Source organism: Vipera berus (assembly GCF_964194415.1).
Source record: "Vipera berus genome assembly, chromosome: 1".
Taxonomy (NCBI): domain Eukaryota; kingdom Metazoa; phylum Chordata; class Lepidosauria; order Squamata; family Viperidae; genus Vipera; species Vipera berus.
In genome coordinates this window covers 23,118,540-23,137,251 of record NC_138202.1, presented here as the reverse complement: position 1 = coordinate 23,137,251, position 18,712 = coordinate 23,118,540, and the positions used below count along the sequence as shown (strand labels likewise).

The 18,712-nt window shown below is 35.2% G+C and overlaps 1 protein-coding gene across 1 annotated transcript in view; it reads left to right on the top strand.

Moving 5' to 3' along the window:
- The window catches only part of SOS2 (SOS Ras/Rho guanine nucleotide exchange factor 2), a 44,244-nt gene that overhangs the window by 3,782 nt on the left and 21,750 nt on the right, over positions 1 to 18,712 (top strand). The window contains exons 2-16 of the mRNA XM_081336075.1: positions 1,943 to 2,068; positions 3,924 to 4,055; positions 4,787 to 4,951; positions 5,260 to 5,463; positions 6,217 to 6,360; positions 7,986 to 8,096; positions 9,890 to 9,988; positions 11,521 to 11,648; positions 12,223 to 12,878; positions 12,975 to 13,056; positions 14,412 to 14,534; positions 15,466 to 15,569; positions 17,048 to 17,264; positions 17,581 to 17,700; positions 18,151 to 18,313. Coding sequence (XP_081192201.1) covers positions 1,943 to 2,068; positions 3,924 to 4,055; positions 4,787 to 4,951; positions 5,260 to 5,463; positions 6,217 to 6,360; positions 7,986 to 8,096; positions 9,890 to 9,988; positions 11,521 to 11,648; positions 12,223 to 12,878; positions 12,975 to 13,056; positions 14,412 to 14,534; positions 15,466 to 15,569; positions 17,048 to 17,264; positions 17,581 to 17,700; positions 18,151 to 18,313 — 2,574 coding nt within the window. The remainder of the gene's footprint in view (positions 1 to 1,942; positions 2,069 to 3,923; positions 4,056 to 4,786; positions 4,952 to 5,259; positions 5,464 to 6,216; positions 6,361 to 7,985; positions 8,097 to 9,889; positions 9,989 to 11,520; positions 11,649 to 12,222; positions 12,879 to 12,974; positions 13,057 to 14,411; positions 14,535 to 15,465; positions 15,570 to 17,047; positions 17,265 to 17,580; positions 17,701 to 18,150; positions 18,314 to 18,712) is intronic.

The following is an 18,712-nucleotide window of genomic DNA, read 5'->3' as shown; positions in this document are numbered from 1 at the left end:
TGCTGTGTATACATATTTTGTAGTGTAAACTATCAAGTCTTTTGAGCCTGGTTATACAGAAGCATTCTGTTCCTTGCAGGGGCCTTTTATACTGTAGTCTTGAGGCTGTGTAGTTCCTTATTGCTATGAGGTACAAATGGTTAGAGAGTTATCAAAGAAATCCCATGCAAATATTAGGTAAATATATTTTTCACACAGTGTAATAAGTTATCAGTAGAAAATTCAGGGGGAAAAAGTTAATTGATTATTGCAATACATTTTATGTGAGGTTCTCCTTGAAGAAGATTCAGCAATATATTTTAGTAAAGAACATGGTACCAAAACTCCTGACTAGTTTAATAATAATAATAATAATAATAATAATAATAATAATAATAATAATAAGAAGAAGAAGAAGAAGAAGAAGAAGAAGAAGAAGAAGAAGAAGAAGAAGAAGAAGAAGAAGAAGAAGAAGAAGAAGTTGGAAGGGACCTTGGAGGTCATCTAGTTCAATCCCCTGCTCAGGCAGGAAACCCTATACCATTTCAGACAAATGGCTGGCCAGTCTCTTCTTAAAAACCTCCAGTGTTGGAGCATTCACCACTTCTGGAGGCAGGTTGTTCCACTGGTTAGTTGTTCTAACTGTCAGGAAGTTTCTCCTTAGTTCTAGGTTGCTTCTCTCTTTGATTAGTTTCCATCAGTTGCTTCTTGTCCTGCCTTCAGGTGCTTTGGAGAATAGCTTGGCTCCCTCTTCTTTGTGGCAGCCCCTGAGATATTGGAACACTGCTATCATGTCACCCCTCACCCTTCTCTTCATTAAACTACACATACCCAATTCCAGCAACCGTTCCCTATATGTTTTAGCCTCCAGTCCCCCAATCATCTTTGTTGCTCTTCTCTGTACTCTTTCTAGAGCCTCGATATCTTTTTTTACATTGTGGTGACCAAAACTGGATGCAGTATTCCAGGTGTGGCCTAACCAAGGCATTGTAAAGTGGTATTAATACTTCACGTGATCTTGATTCTATCTCTCTGTTAATGCAGCCTAGCACTATGTTGGCTTTTTTGGCAGCTGCAGCACACTGCTGGCTCATATTTAAGTGATTGTCCACTAGGACTCCAAGATCTCTCTCACAATTAAGTTGTGGGAGATGATCATATTATGTGAGGATTGTAACCTGTTAAGTAAGTCCTTCATGGCTTTGAGTCAAGGAGTGCCTTTTTCTCTTATATTCATATTGGAGTCTTGTAATTTTCATAAGAGGCCTATTATTAAGTACCCTCATTTGCTGATATGGCTAATATAATGAATGATTCAGAAACGGTTATTTGAGTACTCTTCTGTCAGTGTGACATGCCATCCCTAGGGAGGGCTACTTTGTATTTTTACTTTCTGATTATGTGCTTGAACAAAAGCATCAAGTTTTCAAAGTTTATGAGGAAAGTTATAAATAACTGCAACTTTTCAGAGTTTGTGAGGAATGTTATAAATAACTGCTAACTTAATTTTAATACAGTAAGTTTCAAAATAACTTACTTCAGCTGGGGTGAACATGTTTGTATGCACAAGTTTGGTTGATAGACTTCTAAATTCCCTATCTCTTCAGAAATTTAGTCATCTAAATTCTAAAAGAGGGTATTTTCTAGAATGAGGGAATTGCAAGAAAGTACTGGGCGAAAATATTTCTGCATGATTCATAGTTCTAAATTTAGCAGCATTTTTTCCATTCTCTTTCACATACCAAGGTTTTGAACAATTACAGAAGACGGTAATACTAGATTATTAGTTAATGAAATAAAAGCTTACCCATACCTTCTACATAAATATTCATTATTGGATATTTTATTGTGGAGCACTCAGAAAAATGAGTCTTTTAAAATTATGAGAGAAGTGCTATTGTCTGTATCTTTGTAATCATTAATTTGTCTTTTGATTGAACATAACAGTTATATCTTTCTGCAGGTTCAGCAGCAAGTCCATCCCAACCTTTCAGCCAAGGAAGATTCCCTCTTTTACATCGAGGAACTAATTCTTCAACTGTTAAATAAATTATGCATTGCACAGCCACGGACATTTCAAGATGTGGAGGTATGAATGCAGTGCACGTGAAGGGAGAAAAAACAGGTGTTTCCTCAAAAAACAATGCTAGTGTGAAAAGAGGAACTGAAAAATTCAACAAATTAAATCATGCAATGGAGAGAGTATTACTTCTCTAAACGTAGATCATGAAATATGGAGAATTTTAAAATTGTTATGTGGATATACTGATCAGTATTTGGTATAGGCTGCTGTACATAATGAATATAAAACCAGCAAAATGTTATTTTTAGAGAGCTAGTTTAGAGAGCTAGTTTACTGACAGCAGACCTTTACAAGTAGTCCTTGACTTATTACCACAATTGAACGCAAAATTTCTATTGCTAAGGAAGATAGTTGTTAAGTGAATTTTGCTCCATTTTACGACTTTTCTTGCCACAGTTGTTAAGTGAATCACTGCAGTTGTCATGTTAGTAACACAAGGACTTTGCTTGTCAGAAGGTGGCCAAAAGTGACCACCCAGTCCTGGGACACTGCAACTGTCCGAATTTTGATCATCTGTTGACAGGGGTGTTGAAACATTTGTAAATGTGATAAACAGTCATAAGTAACTTTTTTCAGTGCTGTTGTAACATCGAATGGTCACTAAATGAATGGGTTTATTCAGCGAGTGTTCAAAATTGGTGCTGAACGAAGGGAGTTATAACCGATGCCTAAAGTTATGGCTGTTACAATGCCCCCTTGGTCACCTGATTAAAATTTGCACTTAGTAGCAATCCTGCCTGTACAATTGCAGGTATACTGCAACTTCCCCTCACCTACCTATCTCCTCCGCCACCCACCCATCAGTGCACAAAAAACTGCTGTGGCCTTGGTGGTCTCATCCTGCTCACTGGCTACTTCTCCCCACCTCCCCAGGGATCTCTTTTCTCCATCCCATGGCCTGGAGGACTGGGCCCTCTTCCAGCCCATCTCAGCCAGCAGATCCAGGCCCTCTCCCTGTTCCCATTATGCCCGCCTCCACAATTACACAAAAAGTCAAAGGTAAGTGGACCCAGGTATGATGGGGCAGGAAGAGGGCCTGGCCCTCCTAGCCATGGCAACTTTCATGTGCTGGTGGGTGCTGAAGCCCCCAGGGCCTGCCCCATCCCCTGAGGGAGCACTGTGGAATTGCTTAATGGCCTACACAATAGCAATAGCACTTAAACTTATATACCGCTTCACAGTGCTTTACAGCCCTCTCTAAGCAGTTTACAGAGTCAGCATATTGCCCCCAACAATCTGAGTCCTCATTGTACTGACCTCGGAAGGATGGAAGGCAGAGTCAACCTTGAGCCAGTGAGATTGGAACTGCCAAACTGCTGGCAATCATCAGTCAGCAGTATTAGCCTGCAATACTGCATTCTAACCTCTGCACCACCACGGCTTTTAATGCCTCAGTAGTTTAATGCACAATTGGGAGAGTGGGATTGCCATCATGGAGCAAAGTGGTCAGGTGGGCATCTTGCTTAGCAACTGTTTCACTCAGAGACCAAGAGTTTGGTTCCAACTGTGGTTGTAAGTTGAGGACTACCTATAATGCTCCTCTACATTAAAGCATACAAGAGAAATTGCATGGTTATTGTACATAAACGTATATGTTTGTGACAGAAAATCATTTTTTCTTGATTACTAATGGTGTGTTCAGTTCCTTTGCATTACTCTGTTTCCCTCTCAAGCACAAGAATTAAAATAATATTTTGAAAAGTATTTTGAGCCAATGCAGTGCTGCATGGCTGTTTGGAAGGGAAAAGAATACTCAGAGAAATAAATGATATACTCTAGCCAAAATTTAAAGAAACAAGTCTGGCTCTCTTTTTTTGTTGAGAATCTGACAGCTGGTTTTTTTTTTTTTGCACCGGGGCAGGAGCGTGTTCAAAAGACATTTCCTCATCCAATTGACAAGTGGGCAATCGCAGATGCACAGTCAGCTATTGAGAAGCGAAAACGAAGAAATCCTCTCCTGCTGCCTGTGGACAAAATACATCCTTTATTAAAGGTATATTGGGAGAAAAATATTGATCATTTAATATGACATTTTTAATCTGCTAAATTTAATAATTTCCTCTTCTGTCCTTCACTAAGACACTCTTCCCTGAAAAATATGAAATAATTATGAAATAGCAAAGTATAACTAGACATGCAGAAAAATATACCTTTCCTTGGACGAAAAGTGAGTGTCCTGTGATTAGAAAAGAGGAAAAGATTAAATCAGAGGGAAAAAAATGCAATTTCTAGTTGTAGCATTTATAAATAAACTCCACTCTTACTTGTGACTTAACAAACTCACCCACCAGTAGGAAGAATAAAGTGGGTAAAAAGAAATCCAGAATGGTGCCAGCTTCACGATAGTATGTAGGATCCTATACATAGAGGTTATAGTTCTTTTTTGGGAGGCTTGTGTGGATTCTGCAGGATCATTGACTCCCATGTTAGTGTGCATATCCCTTGCACTCTTTCCATCATGAAGTAACATTCCTTTTGGGCACAGCTGTCATCAAATGAACTTGTGTGATGTCTGAATATTTCCCCTCAAAAAAAAAAGATGTTCACAATAGTTTGCAAGAATTTCTCTTAAAACTGCCAAAATTACAAAGAATTTGGGTGGTTTTGAGAAGGGATCAGAGACATCTTTTTCAGGTATCTTGTGTTGCCTTGCTTGTAAGTATGCTTGCAGTACCCAACATAATAAATGGAAATTTGTACATATTCTTTTGTGTTAATTTTCAGGAGGTTCTTGGTTATAAAATAGATTATCACATGTCTCTTTACATTGTGGCTGTCCTGGAATACATCTCTGCTGACATCTTAAAATTGGCAGGCAATTATGTTTTCAACATACGACATTTTGAGATTTCCCAACAGGACATTAAAGTATCCATGTGTGCTGATAAGGTGAGGTTCTATGGATATCCCAAATTTATGTACATATTTCTGCTCAATTATATAATTGTTGGGTATTGTTCTTACCTGATAGCTATTTCATCTTGCCATAAATAGTATCTTTGTTATAGAGGAGCTTTAAATTACATTTCTGTGTCAATAACATCTACTCAAAGAAATTATGACACTTTTCTCAAGAAATTGTATATCAACTTATTAGTCAATAAAATATTGAATTTGATAGTTTTTCAAAAAGGCCATAACTTCATATTGGGTTATAAAATATTTGCTCTTGTGTAAAATACCTCTTCTCTATTTAGGTGTTAATGGATATGTTTGATCAGGATGACATTGGTTTGGTTTCCTTATGTGAGGAAGAACCTTCTTCTTCTGGTGAACTTAATTACTATGATCTCGTCAGGACTGAAATTGCAGATGAAAGACAGTATCTGCGGGAGCTGAATTTGATCATAAAAGTATTTCGAGAAGCTTTTCTATCTAACAAAAAGCTGTTCATGCCCAATGTAAGTCAGTCTTTTGCCAAATTAGCCCTTCTTGTGATACAATGTATGCTTTGAAATAAATTTAATTATGGTAAAAACTCTTGAATTTGATTTTAATAAGCAACAGTTAACTAAAAATCTGTTTCACTGCATGTTAATTTTCTAGTTTCTCTTTTTAAAAAAAGTTATTTTTCAAAAATGCAAATTCTTTCTTCATGGAATCAAAATGAATTACCTTATTCTGATGCAGTAGTTGAAATAAATCATAAATAAGGCATAAAATTCCAGTTGAAATCTTGCCATATACTGTAATTGGTATACACAATAGATGGAGAAGTTCAACTTTGTGAATGTTTTCCATTCAAAAGAGCAGAATTTCTTATGTAAAATGTCACTTTTTCCATAAACTTTTATTTAAAGAACAGTAGATGAGGCAAGCATTTTATAACAGATAAGAAGTTTGTGTAGAAAAAGAGACTATAAACTAATTCATCAGTCTAAAACAGTGTTTAAATTTGACTTACCAATATTCAGATACCTGTACTTCAACTCTCAGAATTCTCCAGCCAGAATGCCAGGTAGGGAATTTTGAGAGTTGAAATTCAGACATCTTAATGTTGCTAAAATTGAGGAACACTGGTCTAAAATAATACAAAAATCTTCCTTAATCTTTTGGTTTAATTTAACATTCCATCAATTTTTAATCAAATAGCAGAACATTTAAAACATAAATGTAAAAAGATACACATTCAGAATGGATTTTCTTTTCCTCAGGATATTGACATGATATTCAGCAACATCACAGATATCCATGAGTTGACAGTGAAGCTCTTGGGATTAATTGAAGACACAGTTGAAATGACTGATGAAAGTAGTCCTCATCCCCTGGTTGGCAGTTGTTTTGAAGATCTAGCAGAAGTGAGTTAGCAATGCTGTTCCCTTTATTATATGGGATATGACTAATTCAGATTTTTCGGTGGGTTTAAGAATGAATTTCTTCTGCTATGAAGGATTACTCCCTCTCTACCTACAAATATATAATTAGCCTATTAAAGTGCAGGCATATAATACATTTATGTTATTACAAAACTTTTTTTAATAATTGGGAATACAGACTTGAAGAATATACATGGTGGGCAAACCTAAAAAGTCTTTTTCTTTAAAAGCCTATTTATTCATTATGAGTTCCTCCAATGTTTATCTGAATTGAAAAAGCCAGCCTTAATGAGACAGTATCTTAAATTGGAAAAGTACCAATTCAAGTATCATGTTCTTTCAGCTTATTAGCAATTAAAGAATGTCAAAGTTATATTTTAATAATTGGTAAGTTACTGCGAGTCCCTTGGACTGCAAGGCGATCAAACCGGTCAGTCCTAGAGAAGATCAACCCTGACTCCTTTTTAGAAGGCTAGATCCTGAAGTTGAAACTCAAATACTTTGGCCACCTTATGAGAAGGAAGGACTCACTGGAGAAGAGCCTAATGCTGGGAAAGATTGAGGGCAAGAGAAGAAGGGGATGATAGAGAATGAGGTGGCTGGATGGAGTCACTGAAGTAGTAGGCATGAGTTTAAATGGACTCCAGAAGATGGTAGAGGACAGGAAGGCCTGGAGGAATGTTGTCCATGGGGTCATGACAGGTCGGACACGACTTCGCAACTAACAACAGCAACAAAGTTACTGTAATTGTTTCTTTTGTCACACATGATGACCAAATATTCTTGCATAAAACCATTATGAAATTGCTTGTACTCTTCTGAAGTACTAGTTTGTTGCAGAATAGATCATACAGTATGTGGTCATAGCTTCCTTTTCTTTAACTTATAGAAGATACTAAGAGTTTGCCTTTCTACTTCAAAAATCTGCTGATTTAATCATTTTCTTAGAAGTATGATATGTAGAGCAGTTCTTAGGAAAGCTTGCTGATACTTCCTCAGAGATATTTTCAGGCTTAATTAAACCCAAAATCAATTAAACGTAAGTATTATCTTTAAGAACAACCAGATATTGATAAAATTGGGTATAACTCAGTTTTGGAATAATATTAAACCATGGTTTGTTTATAGAAATGCCCTTGCATTGCCCTTCTTTCCTCCCTTTAACACATGGATTCATTCTCAGATGAAAGATTTCTAGTTATTTGTGTTCTATATACTATACTTACAGTTGTATATTGTTTAAATGCACTTGGATAAAGCTATCCTTCCTATATATTGGTCCAATACCTGTATTGGATGATGTTTAGGTGATTTACCGCCCTGAGTCCTTCGGGAGAAGGGCGGTATAAAAAATAAATTATTATTATTATTATTATTATTATTATTATTATTATTATTATTATTATTATTATTTAGAAATCCTTTTTTTTTTAAAAAAATATTTATTTAAAAATTAGTGACATCTAATCTGAATGGCATTTCATTAGCCAAGCTGGATAGATGATATTCCATTTAATATGTAAAAGTGGAAATATTAAAACTTCTCTTATGTAATTGGTAGTTTTTTCTAAATCACATATTTCACAATGCTTATTCTATTTTTCTAGGAACAAGCCTTTGACCCATATGAAACCTTGTCACAGGAAATCCTTTCACCACAATATCAAGAACATTTTAATAATGTAATGGCTAAACCTGCTGTGGCCTTACATTTCCAGGTATATATACAGATTTGAAATTTCTAATATAAAAGTAAAGCAAAATGTCTCTTATCTGATATGTCAGCAATCTTTATAGAATGATTTAAATTGTAGAATCTAGATATTGTTTAATTCCAACTCTTGGCATTTCCCACCTGTATTGCTACAAATTGTAAATTTGCAATGTTGGGAGGTCAAAACTAGATGGACAGAAGTGTTCTTTTTGGAGAGAAGTAACTTTCTCCTTATAACCCTGCCATGCACACCATTGTTGTTCAGTGTTCTTCTGCTGATGGTTTCATGATATTTATCACTGGAAGAGAGGTTTTTATTTCCTTAGACCTTACCTGGGTTCTTTGAGTCCTCATGTTTTTTGGTGTGCTCTTGGTCAGTCACTCCTAGGAAGGGTAACAATAGCATTAAATTGCCCCCATATGTACACAATCTGCCTGACAGCAGGCTTCATAAATAGTTTTATAATCTTTCCCGGCCTTGTGAGCATCAGCAACTGTTTTTCAGACGTTCTCAGAAATCTTTGTTCAAGCCTTGACATGCTTCCACATACCTGCTTTGTAAAGATCAGATTTGATACTGAATTCCAAGAATTCTTTTCTTTAAGATAGGACCGCCCATACTCACACCTGATTATCATTCTATTGATTGAAACATCTGCTTCTAATTTCCTCTTCAAATAAACTCATAATCCTAGACGTTCATATACTTTTGCCACACACAGATATGTGGCTTTGGATCATCTTCCTCAATAAATAATAAACAAGTATAATATTTTTGACTCATTAATTTGGGTCCTCTTTCTTTTAGGATAAAACTAGTGTTTTAGGTAATATTTATGTACAAATATTGAACATTCAAAAGGATTAACAAACTTTCAAGCACCACCATTTACACAGACATAATACAAAAAATTAGCCATTTGATTTTTCATCACTTGTTTACTGGATTCCAGTTCTCCTGTCTAATGAAGACTTATAAGAAATTTTGAAAGCTTTAAATTAATAATTTTCATTGGTCTAATAAAGATACCATTCTTTTCTTTTCTCAGTTGAAAATTCCTATATTGCCATATAACTGCTTTGTCTATGGGTATAGAATAGATTATACCTATGATTTATAAGGACAAGTTCATGGCCTTCAATGGGCTATATGGTTCTCTCAAATGTGGTATTGTTTGACAGGCAAAAATTTGCTGTCCATAACCTACCATGATTCTTTAATTAAGATCACAGTGATTGAATTGAAGTCTTTACAATTTAATTATATATCTGTCACTGAACTAACTTCTTTCCTGAGACAATGAGTATCCCATAGAATCTCTAGAGCAGTGCTCCCAAACCTTTGTGGCATTCACACAAGAAAGAATGGAAGCTTTTGGGATGCCGCTTGCGTGAGTGGAGCTGCACATGTATGCCGGCCCACCTCTTGCGCAGCCCGGTTCTGAATAGGCCATAGCTTGGTAATGGGCTGTGGCCTGGGGGTTGAGGATCCCTGCTCTAGAGACTCTAGAGATGACGATATGTGGGTAATCTATGGCTTGAATGATTTACTTTGCTGAAATGTTCATAAAACCTTCCTCTCATCCTACTAGATGCAATAAAATTATCCTAAATGCTTTTATTGTTAGGATGGACTATAGGGAGGATGTCTGTCTGTCTGTATCTTTTTCACAAAACATGTATGCCATCCTCTCGCTTCTAGGCAGCTCACAGTATAATTTTGAATGTCTTCTGTCTCTTTCATCATTTGTTCTTCCTGTGACAATCATTGAAACAAAACTTGCTTTTTTCCTTCAGTCAATTGCTGATGGCTTTAAAGAAGCAGTACAATATGTCCTACCACGTCTCATGTTAGTTCCAGTTTATCACTGTCTGCACTATTTTGAATTACTACAGGTGAGATATGCTGTTTAAAATAAATTACAAGTAAATTCCATATATAGGTTGAATGTGCAAATATACTAAATCTGGATTAAATAAAAATCTTGCATCTGTCTCATACACCAAATTTGGTCATTTAAACATGAACTATTTACTATTATTGTTGTCTTGTATAATTTTTCATTTTAACTTGACTAGTGTTTGTACCGGCGTTTAAAAAATAAAGTGTGGATTTACTGTATCTGACAGCAAGTTTTAGATACATTCAAAAGACAATGATGTTTTATTAGCATGAGTGAATAATATACACAGCTAATAGATGAGCCTTTCCCAGCTTAGTGCTTTCCAAATTTATTGTCCTATAGATTGTATCAGTTAAAGACTGAAACCTCTTGGAAGCACCAGATTTAGATGTGTTGAAGGCTCATTAGACTATCCTGTATACAGGCCCCGTTAGAGAAAAAAACAACAACACAACTTGCAGAAAAACAATAAGGTGAACATTTCAAACACTTTGAACAGTTAACCATTTTGTGTAACAGCTAAGAGATATTCTTCCATTAATCAAAATATAGATATGCATAACTTGCATAATGTTAAGTGTAAATACTTTTAAGGCAATCAACCATGGGTAGTTAAGCAGTTGATGGTCCATTGATAGTCATTTGACAATATTGAAGGAAGTAGAAGACTTTTATATTGCGTGGGTTGGGAAAGGGTTGAGAAGATATTTATAGACCCTTCACATCCTGGACATAAACTGTTTCAACTCCTCCCTTCAGGACAGTGTTACACTGCATGCCAAAACAACTAATCAGAGGGACAATTGTTTACCTCATGCCAACATTTCCATATTTCAAGATTTATGAAATAGTTTCAAGATTGAAATGTTCCCAAAATGTTTATATCAATTTCTTTTGTGCTGAAAACATTTGAAGTGAAACATTTTGCACATCCTTATTTTTCATTATTGTAGCTACCGTACCTTAAAATGTTATTTCCCTTTCAGTAATTGAAAATGAAGTTGTAATGTGTGCAGAAGAAAATGACCAACATTTGATTATTTAACCTTAAAGAATGCTCTTTATTACTGCTGCTCAAAATTTAAATATAGAATTAGAAAAACCCATCACATATCCTGTGTCAGATGTCCTGCTCTGATAACCAACCATGCTGCTTTTTCATTTATGCTTATCCACAAAAACATAGCAAAAAGTGACTTACAACTCTGTTTGGTAATGTATTCTGACTGCTATTTCAATTAAGTTTACTAATCTGTTTTAAGCATGCTTTTAAAAATTCTTTAAAAAGGTGTAAGTGTCAACAGGATAAGTTATTTATATATGTGCAACTGCCTGAAATAAACATGATCTTTTATCTTTGAACTAATCATTTTTGTTTACTTGAATTGCTAAAATAATTGTTTTGTGAGGTCTGCAGGGAGATGTATTCTTAGATTTGTATACAATTTGTATTTTGGTTACTCAGATGTCTATGAATTCTTCTCTCCTAAACTCCCCATAAATTAAAATATTTGTTCTTTTCAGCAACTTCAAGAATGCAGTGAAGATGAAGAAGACTGTGAATGTTTAAAACAAGCCATCACAGCTCTCCTGAATCTCCAATGTAGTATGGAACGTATTTATAACAAACATTCACCTAGACGCCGGCCTGGGTAAGAAAATTAGTCATGGCATTGTTCTAGCTGTGGTTTAAAGTCTTTGGGAACATTAGCAAATATGTTATTTTTTTTATTTTTTTATTTTTTTAATTCCATTTATATCCCACCCTTCTCCGAAGACTCAGGGCGGCTTACAAACTTAGCAGTAGCCTTCATTCTATGTATATGCCTGCTTATTAGGGCTTTCACACAACCCCCAAGCGGCATTATTACAAAGTCAGCTTAATTGCCCCCAACAATCTGGGTCCTCATTTTACCTACCTCGGAAGGATGGAGCTGAGTCAACCTTGAGCCTGGTGGGATGCGAACCTGCACTAATTGCAGGCAGCTGGTGTTACTTAAGAAGGCATTAGCCCTCTGCTCCACCAAGGCTCTTTGACATTTGTTGACATTTGAAGAGAAAGGCAGATAATGTCAAAGGAATTAATGCTGTGAGTCAGCACCCTGACACTTTCTTTACCTTCTGTTAAGCCCTTTTTACACATTTTGTTTTAAAAATAAGCAAATATGCTTTGCACAAACTATAGCTGGTAACTGCCAAGTTTAATCTGATAAACTATACTTTTAGGGAGCCTGTGTCTTGGTTCTACAACCGCCACGTAAGAAGCAAGCATCTGGCCATAAAAAAAATGAACGAGATCCAGAAAAACATTGATGGTTGGGAAGGCAAAGATATAGGTCAGTGCTGTAATGAATTTATAATGGAAGGCACACTGGCAAGAGTAGGAGCCAAGCACGAACGACATGTATTTCTCTTTGATGGTTTAATGATCAGCTGCAAAGCCAACCATGGGCAGTCACGACTTCCAGGTTATAGCAATGCAGAATACCGACTCAAAGAAAAGATGATTATGAGGAAAGTCCATATAGTTGATAAAGATGACACTTGTGAATACAAAAATGCCTTTGAGCTAGTCCCTAAGGATGAGAACAGCTTTATCTTTGCTGCCAAGTCTGCTGAAGAGAAGAACAACTGGATGGCAGCACTGATTTCCCTCCAGTATCGTAGCACCCTGGACCGAATGTTGGATGCTGTACTATTGCAAGAAGAGAATGAGCAGCCTCTGCGACTCCCCAGTCCAAGCATCTATCATTTTGCAGTGGAAGACTCTGAGGAGAACATGGTTTTTGAGGACAATCTTCAGAGCAGGAATGGGATTCCGATCATCAAAGGTGGAACTGTGGTGAAACTCATTGAAAGACTAACTTATCACATGTATGCAGGTATCTGGATTTCCAATATAGCGTTTTCACATGATTGACTTATGGGAGTTATGACTTAATGAAATATTTAATTTGGAATTGTGCTTGCCTTTCTAGATCCTAATTTTGTACGTACTTTCCTTACTACATATCGCTCCTTTTGTAAGCCGCAAGAGCTCCTAAGTTTGTTGATAGAAAGGTAAATAAAACATCTTCCCAATTCCTTGGTGATGAATTTTGATCTCATATTAACAATTTAAAAATTGCTACATTGGTAAGTTCCTGTAATAATTTAAATGTTTGGTACATTTATTTCTGAGCAATCTATTTTAATGGCATTTCCTAATTCCTTTTTTCCAGAATTCATTACATACTTAATTATGTAAAGCTTTTAGAAAGGTTCGTGTGGTTTGGCAATATAAACCTGAAACAGTTTGGACTGTGTTAAAAATAGTCTGCTGGACAAAGATTTTTTTCCTTATAAAAGAAATAATAAAGCATTGCATTAACGTTTGGATAAATTGTGGTATATTATTAGTAGTTATTTAAGTCCTGATGGAACAGCTGGAGCAAATATTACAAGCATCACATAGCATACAAATGTGACAACAGTTTGCATAGTGTTTTGCCCAAGCAGAATACAAGTTTCGAATTTGATACTAGTGTAAGGATGAAAATGGACTTTCAGAAACAGTAACAATTCAGAATTACACTATTGCATACAATCCATTGGAAAGATGAAGATACAAATATTGACCTGTAACCTCAATTTTGACTTTCTCAGAATCCTTTAGATTATTTGGTTTGCAAACTTCTTGAGTATGAAAAAAAGACTAGAAAACAGGTCAAAAGAAACTGAAATAATTTGAACTTTAGTAATTATTATGTTTTATGACAAAACTGTTATGTGAGAAAAATGATCGAATTGCCAACATTCAAGCTCAGTCCAATGACAAAGAAATTACTCTTCTATAATTGACAGCTGCATTCTATTTGTACATTACACTGCTCATTAGGCTTCCATTAAAATAGAAAAATCAGTAGTGGCCAAAAATGGCATGTCCAGTATGAATCTTACAGTTGAATCCTATTGCTGATGTACGAGGTGGGACCCAAATCAAAACAATTGAAGACAATATGAGCTTTTTGAAAAGAGATAAAAATATTTTATTTGATATTGCTGTTGATACAGAAATATTAAAATGAATTGGATTAATAAATATATAGATCTTTTAATATTTAAAAAGAGAAGATCAAACTTTTCTTAAGTGTTCTTAATTTGTAAACCTGATGACTAAGATCTTGATGTCAGATGCTGGATGCCAGGGTGTTATAGTTCTATTAGCTGCATTTTATATATCTGTTTTGTTATATTGATTAGAACACTATAAAGCACCGAGAGTCCTACTAAATAAATATATCAAAACTAAATGAAGAAATTATTCTGCTTATCCCTTGTTCCAGTTATCATCAAGAATGTGTTTCCAAATCTTTCTCCTTTTTTTGTATTCTGGATTTGCTGTAACTATGTTCCAACTTCTTCATCTGTGTTAGATTTGAAATCCCTGAACCTGAACCAACCGAAGCTGATAGGCTGGCAATAGAGAAAGGAGAGCAACCAATTAGTGCAGACCTTAAACGTTTTCGCAAGGAATATGTCCAACCAGTACAACTCAGGTTTGAGCTTTTATCACCTTCATGTTTTTTACTGTATTATTAAACTGGGGAACACCGAGGTGATCGCTTCACATGAGAAACACAAAGTTTTCTTTGCTTGAAAAGAAGTTCTTTATATAATAAAGCAGGCATATACATAGAATGAAGGCTATTGCTAAGCACATTGGTTTGTGCTTAAATTGTAAGCCGCCCTGAGTCTTCGGAGAAGGGCGGGATATAAATGGGATTAAAATAATAATAATAAATAATAATATGAAAATTAGAGAGTCTGAAAGCTTATCTAGGAGTTTATATTCTGGCTTTTTTAAAACATAATTTTATTGGTAAGTTTCAAATTAAAAATAAAGTTTGTGAATACAATTTAAACAATTCAGATTATATATGTTCAGATTATATATGAGAGCCAATTTGGCATTGTGGTTAAGACTATAAACTGTGAGTTTGTGAATTCTAGTCCTGCCTTAAGCACAGAGCCAGTTTACAAAGCTGTAAAATATTTAAAGGTGAAATATCTAGACGGTCAGCTATATAAATTTCAAAAATAAATATCTGCCATCCGATGGTACTAGAACATTTATGAAGACATAGGGAGAAAAGAACTGTACCACAAATAATATACCACAGAGGTATTATTTTCATTTATTTTGTCAAAGATCTGGTTGTAGCCTTAAGTTATCCCTGTGCCTAAGCATGTCTCAAAATGGATTTATTCTGGGAAGTTTGCAATGTTGCATTTTTATAGTTCCAGCAATTCCAATAATAATTTATCTAGTAAGTCCCATCTTTTTCTTTTCAACTGAGAAAACTGTTTCAGATGCCATCTCACTTAAGTATATCTATTTTATCATCGGTTAGCAACTCTCAGCTTCAGTTTGTGAAAATTAAAAATAATAGATTTTTTTCTCTTTTCTCTCTTTTCCCCCCCCTTAAGGGTATTGAATGTGTTTCGACACTGGGTAGAACATCATTTTTATGACTTTGAGAGAGACCAAGAGTTACTCGATAGACTGGAGACATTTATTTCCACTGTAAGAGGTATATAATTTTAGCTGATAATTTTCTTTAAATGAGAGCACTCAGCATTATTTCATGGTTATTTCCTAAATTCCAATCGCTTAGCTTTTTATAAATCCTGAGTGTTCTGATGATCTGTCCTTATTCATGGATCAGAAGACAATGGTAGTTTCAGTTATTATGAGACAATGTTATTATATCAATTTCCTTTTTCTGTTTACAAAAAAAGCATTACATTACAAAACACTTCTGAATGCTTCAGCTTTAATGCCTTGCTTCTTCCATTAAAAATTAGAGTACAAGTATCGTAATATGCATTTTAGGAAACCTGTATTCATTATTACATGAAATGAGAAGAACCATGCTTAAATCATTCATGCTTCCATATAGACAGATAAATGTAAAATCACACATGCCATTTTATGTAGAATACTGCAGTTCTGGCATGTGAATGTCTGCTAAAAGATTGTTTTGCCTGCCGTTCCAACGTTCCAAATTACAGACATTTGTTGGTGATGATGGTTGAGAAGACAGACAAAAAACAGAATAAAATGCGCATAATGTAGACTTAGTTATACAAAGTAAGGTATAGGAGGTTTCTTTCAATAGTCTACAATTGGAAGAAAGCTGTTTTTCTTAGTGCAAATTTAAGTTCAGTGGTAGTGATTCTGCTTTCTTCTGATCCCTTTGGGTATTAGCCTGCATATCTCACTGCCCACTATAATGCTAAATTAGAAGACCAGCCTTGAAGGTTTTCCTTAGTTTTGCAATGTAAATCCTATTGGCCTGGTTTTAAAAATCATATACATTCTGCTACATCGTATTAAAACTGTTTTATCATTACTTTAGAATGGGAAGAACCTAATAATTTATCTCAAATGTCTCCTTTTACACTGCAATTTTCTGTGCATAAAATACATTTTAAGAAGTGCATACTATGTATTTGCTAAACAATTTATTATCTCAGATTTGATTTATAAAATATTTTCCCCAAATTTGATGTTAATTGTTAATGTAGGTAGTACTCGACTTACATCTACAATTAAGCCCAAAATTTATGTTACTAAGTGAGACATTTGTTAACTGAATTTTGTCCATTTTTAGGGCCTTTCTTGAAACAGTTGTTAAATAAATCATTGCAGTTGTTAAATTAGTGACATAGTTTTTAAGTGAATCTTGCTTGATTATGCTTGTCAGAAGGTGGCAAAAGTTGATCACATGACCCCGGAACACTCAACCGTCATAAATATGAATCTGAATTTTGTTCATGTAACCATGGGAATGCTGGTTGTAAGTGTGAAAAATGGTCATAAGTTTTTTCAGGACTGTTGTAACTTTGAACCGCCACTCAATGAACTGTTGTAAGTCCAGGACTACCTACAATGGAAGTTTGTTCTGTTGCACACTTGCTGCATGAAATAGCAATGAATTTGTGTTGTGTATATCTGATATTGAAAGCCTTTATACAATCTACCAGCAATGTCTGATATGTTTTCCAGGCAAATCCATGAAGAAGTGGGTGGAATCCATTGCAAAGATTATCAAGAGGAAAAAACAAGCTCATGCAAATGGCATAAGCCATAATATAACATTTGAGAGCCCTCCGCCTCCAATTGAGTGGCATATCAGCCGTCAGTTTGAGACATTTGACCTCATGACATTGCATCCCATAGAGATTGCTCGGCAGCTAACACTCCTGGAATCTGATCTCTACAGGTGGATGAATATTTTGTTGGGTTGACAACTCCTTCCGTTGCATAAATTAAATAGCAAAATGTTCTTTTGTTAATCAAATTCATTGTTCAAAGTTAATTTGAAAAGTATAGTACACTATAGTACAGTATAGAGCAATATCATGATTGCAATCCCAATGCTGTCTGGTTTGATATTTATAGTACTATAAGTACTCCGTCAGGAATAAGCTAATGTAACATACTGGTTGAAGTATGTCAGCAATAAGTAGTAAATCCTGAAGTAAACAGAATAAAGTAATAATGTACCCACACAGTCATTTTGTTTTTTTCTGTATCAGGGCTGTCCAGCCTTCAGAACTTGTTGGGAGTGTGTGGACAAAAGAAGATAAAGAAATCAATTCCCCAAATCTACTGAAAATGATTCGGCATACAACAAATCTTACACTTTGGTTTGAAAAGTGAGTAAAATCACTTATATCAAGATACACAATTTTTATCAACCTAAGAGCCACAATTTGCACAGAATGGTGTGACATAGAGGAGGAACTATGCTTGTCAGGGGTTGAAAGGGAATGCCCATTAAATTCACCAACTGTTAAACATACAAAAAAGGGGGAGCAATTTTGTTATATCACCCACTCCATTGGAGTCTTAGGGCCACACAAGAGTTATTGTCTGATTGTATTTTTTGTGCCTGATGTAGCTGCTAACGATGGGGCAGATTGTAGTGGAAATCTAAAGAAATTTGAAGAAAGAAAATAATTCTGTCAGAAACTGGTAATGAATGAATATATGATGGTATTTTTCATACAGTACATCTGGACTGATTCAAAATGAGAGTAAGACAATAGTTTTAAAATAGCATCCAACAAACCTCTACTGTTTTTTTCCTCCTTTTTCTAAATTAGGTGTATAGTAGAAATGGAAAACTTCGAAGAGCGAGTGGCTGTGTTAAGCAGGATTATAGAAATTTTGCAGGTTTTCCAAGACTTAAATAATTTCAATGGAGTGCTTGAAATAGTCAGTGCAATGAATTCTGTCTCCGTGTACAGACTAGACCACACGTTTGAAGTAAGTCTTGGCGGCTGACCAATAGTCAATATGTGACCAATGATACAGTTGTTTTATAATAATGGCAGATGCAGTTCAGTACAGATATGAATAACATGGTGAGAATTATTTCCCATACTTAAGATTTCTGATAATCTGTGTGTGTACACATAATTTAGAATTTGCAGGATAGATATCAAAGCAGAACACCAAAAGAGACACCAGATCTTTAATAAAGCTTATAAAACATTTATTAAGTAATAGTCCATAAATATTTACAATATCAGCAGATTATGACCCCAGTCAGCCAGATGAACCCTAACTGTGGGGAAGGTTAATCTCTCACAAGGAAGCTGGGAAAGGGGGCAAATCTTACAGTCCTTTTTCCCCCTCCCCCATCCTTTGGAATCCTTACCTTAG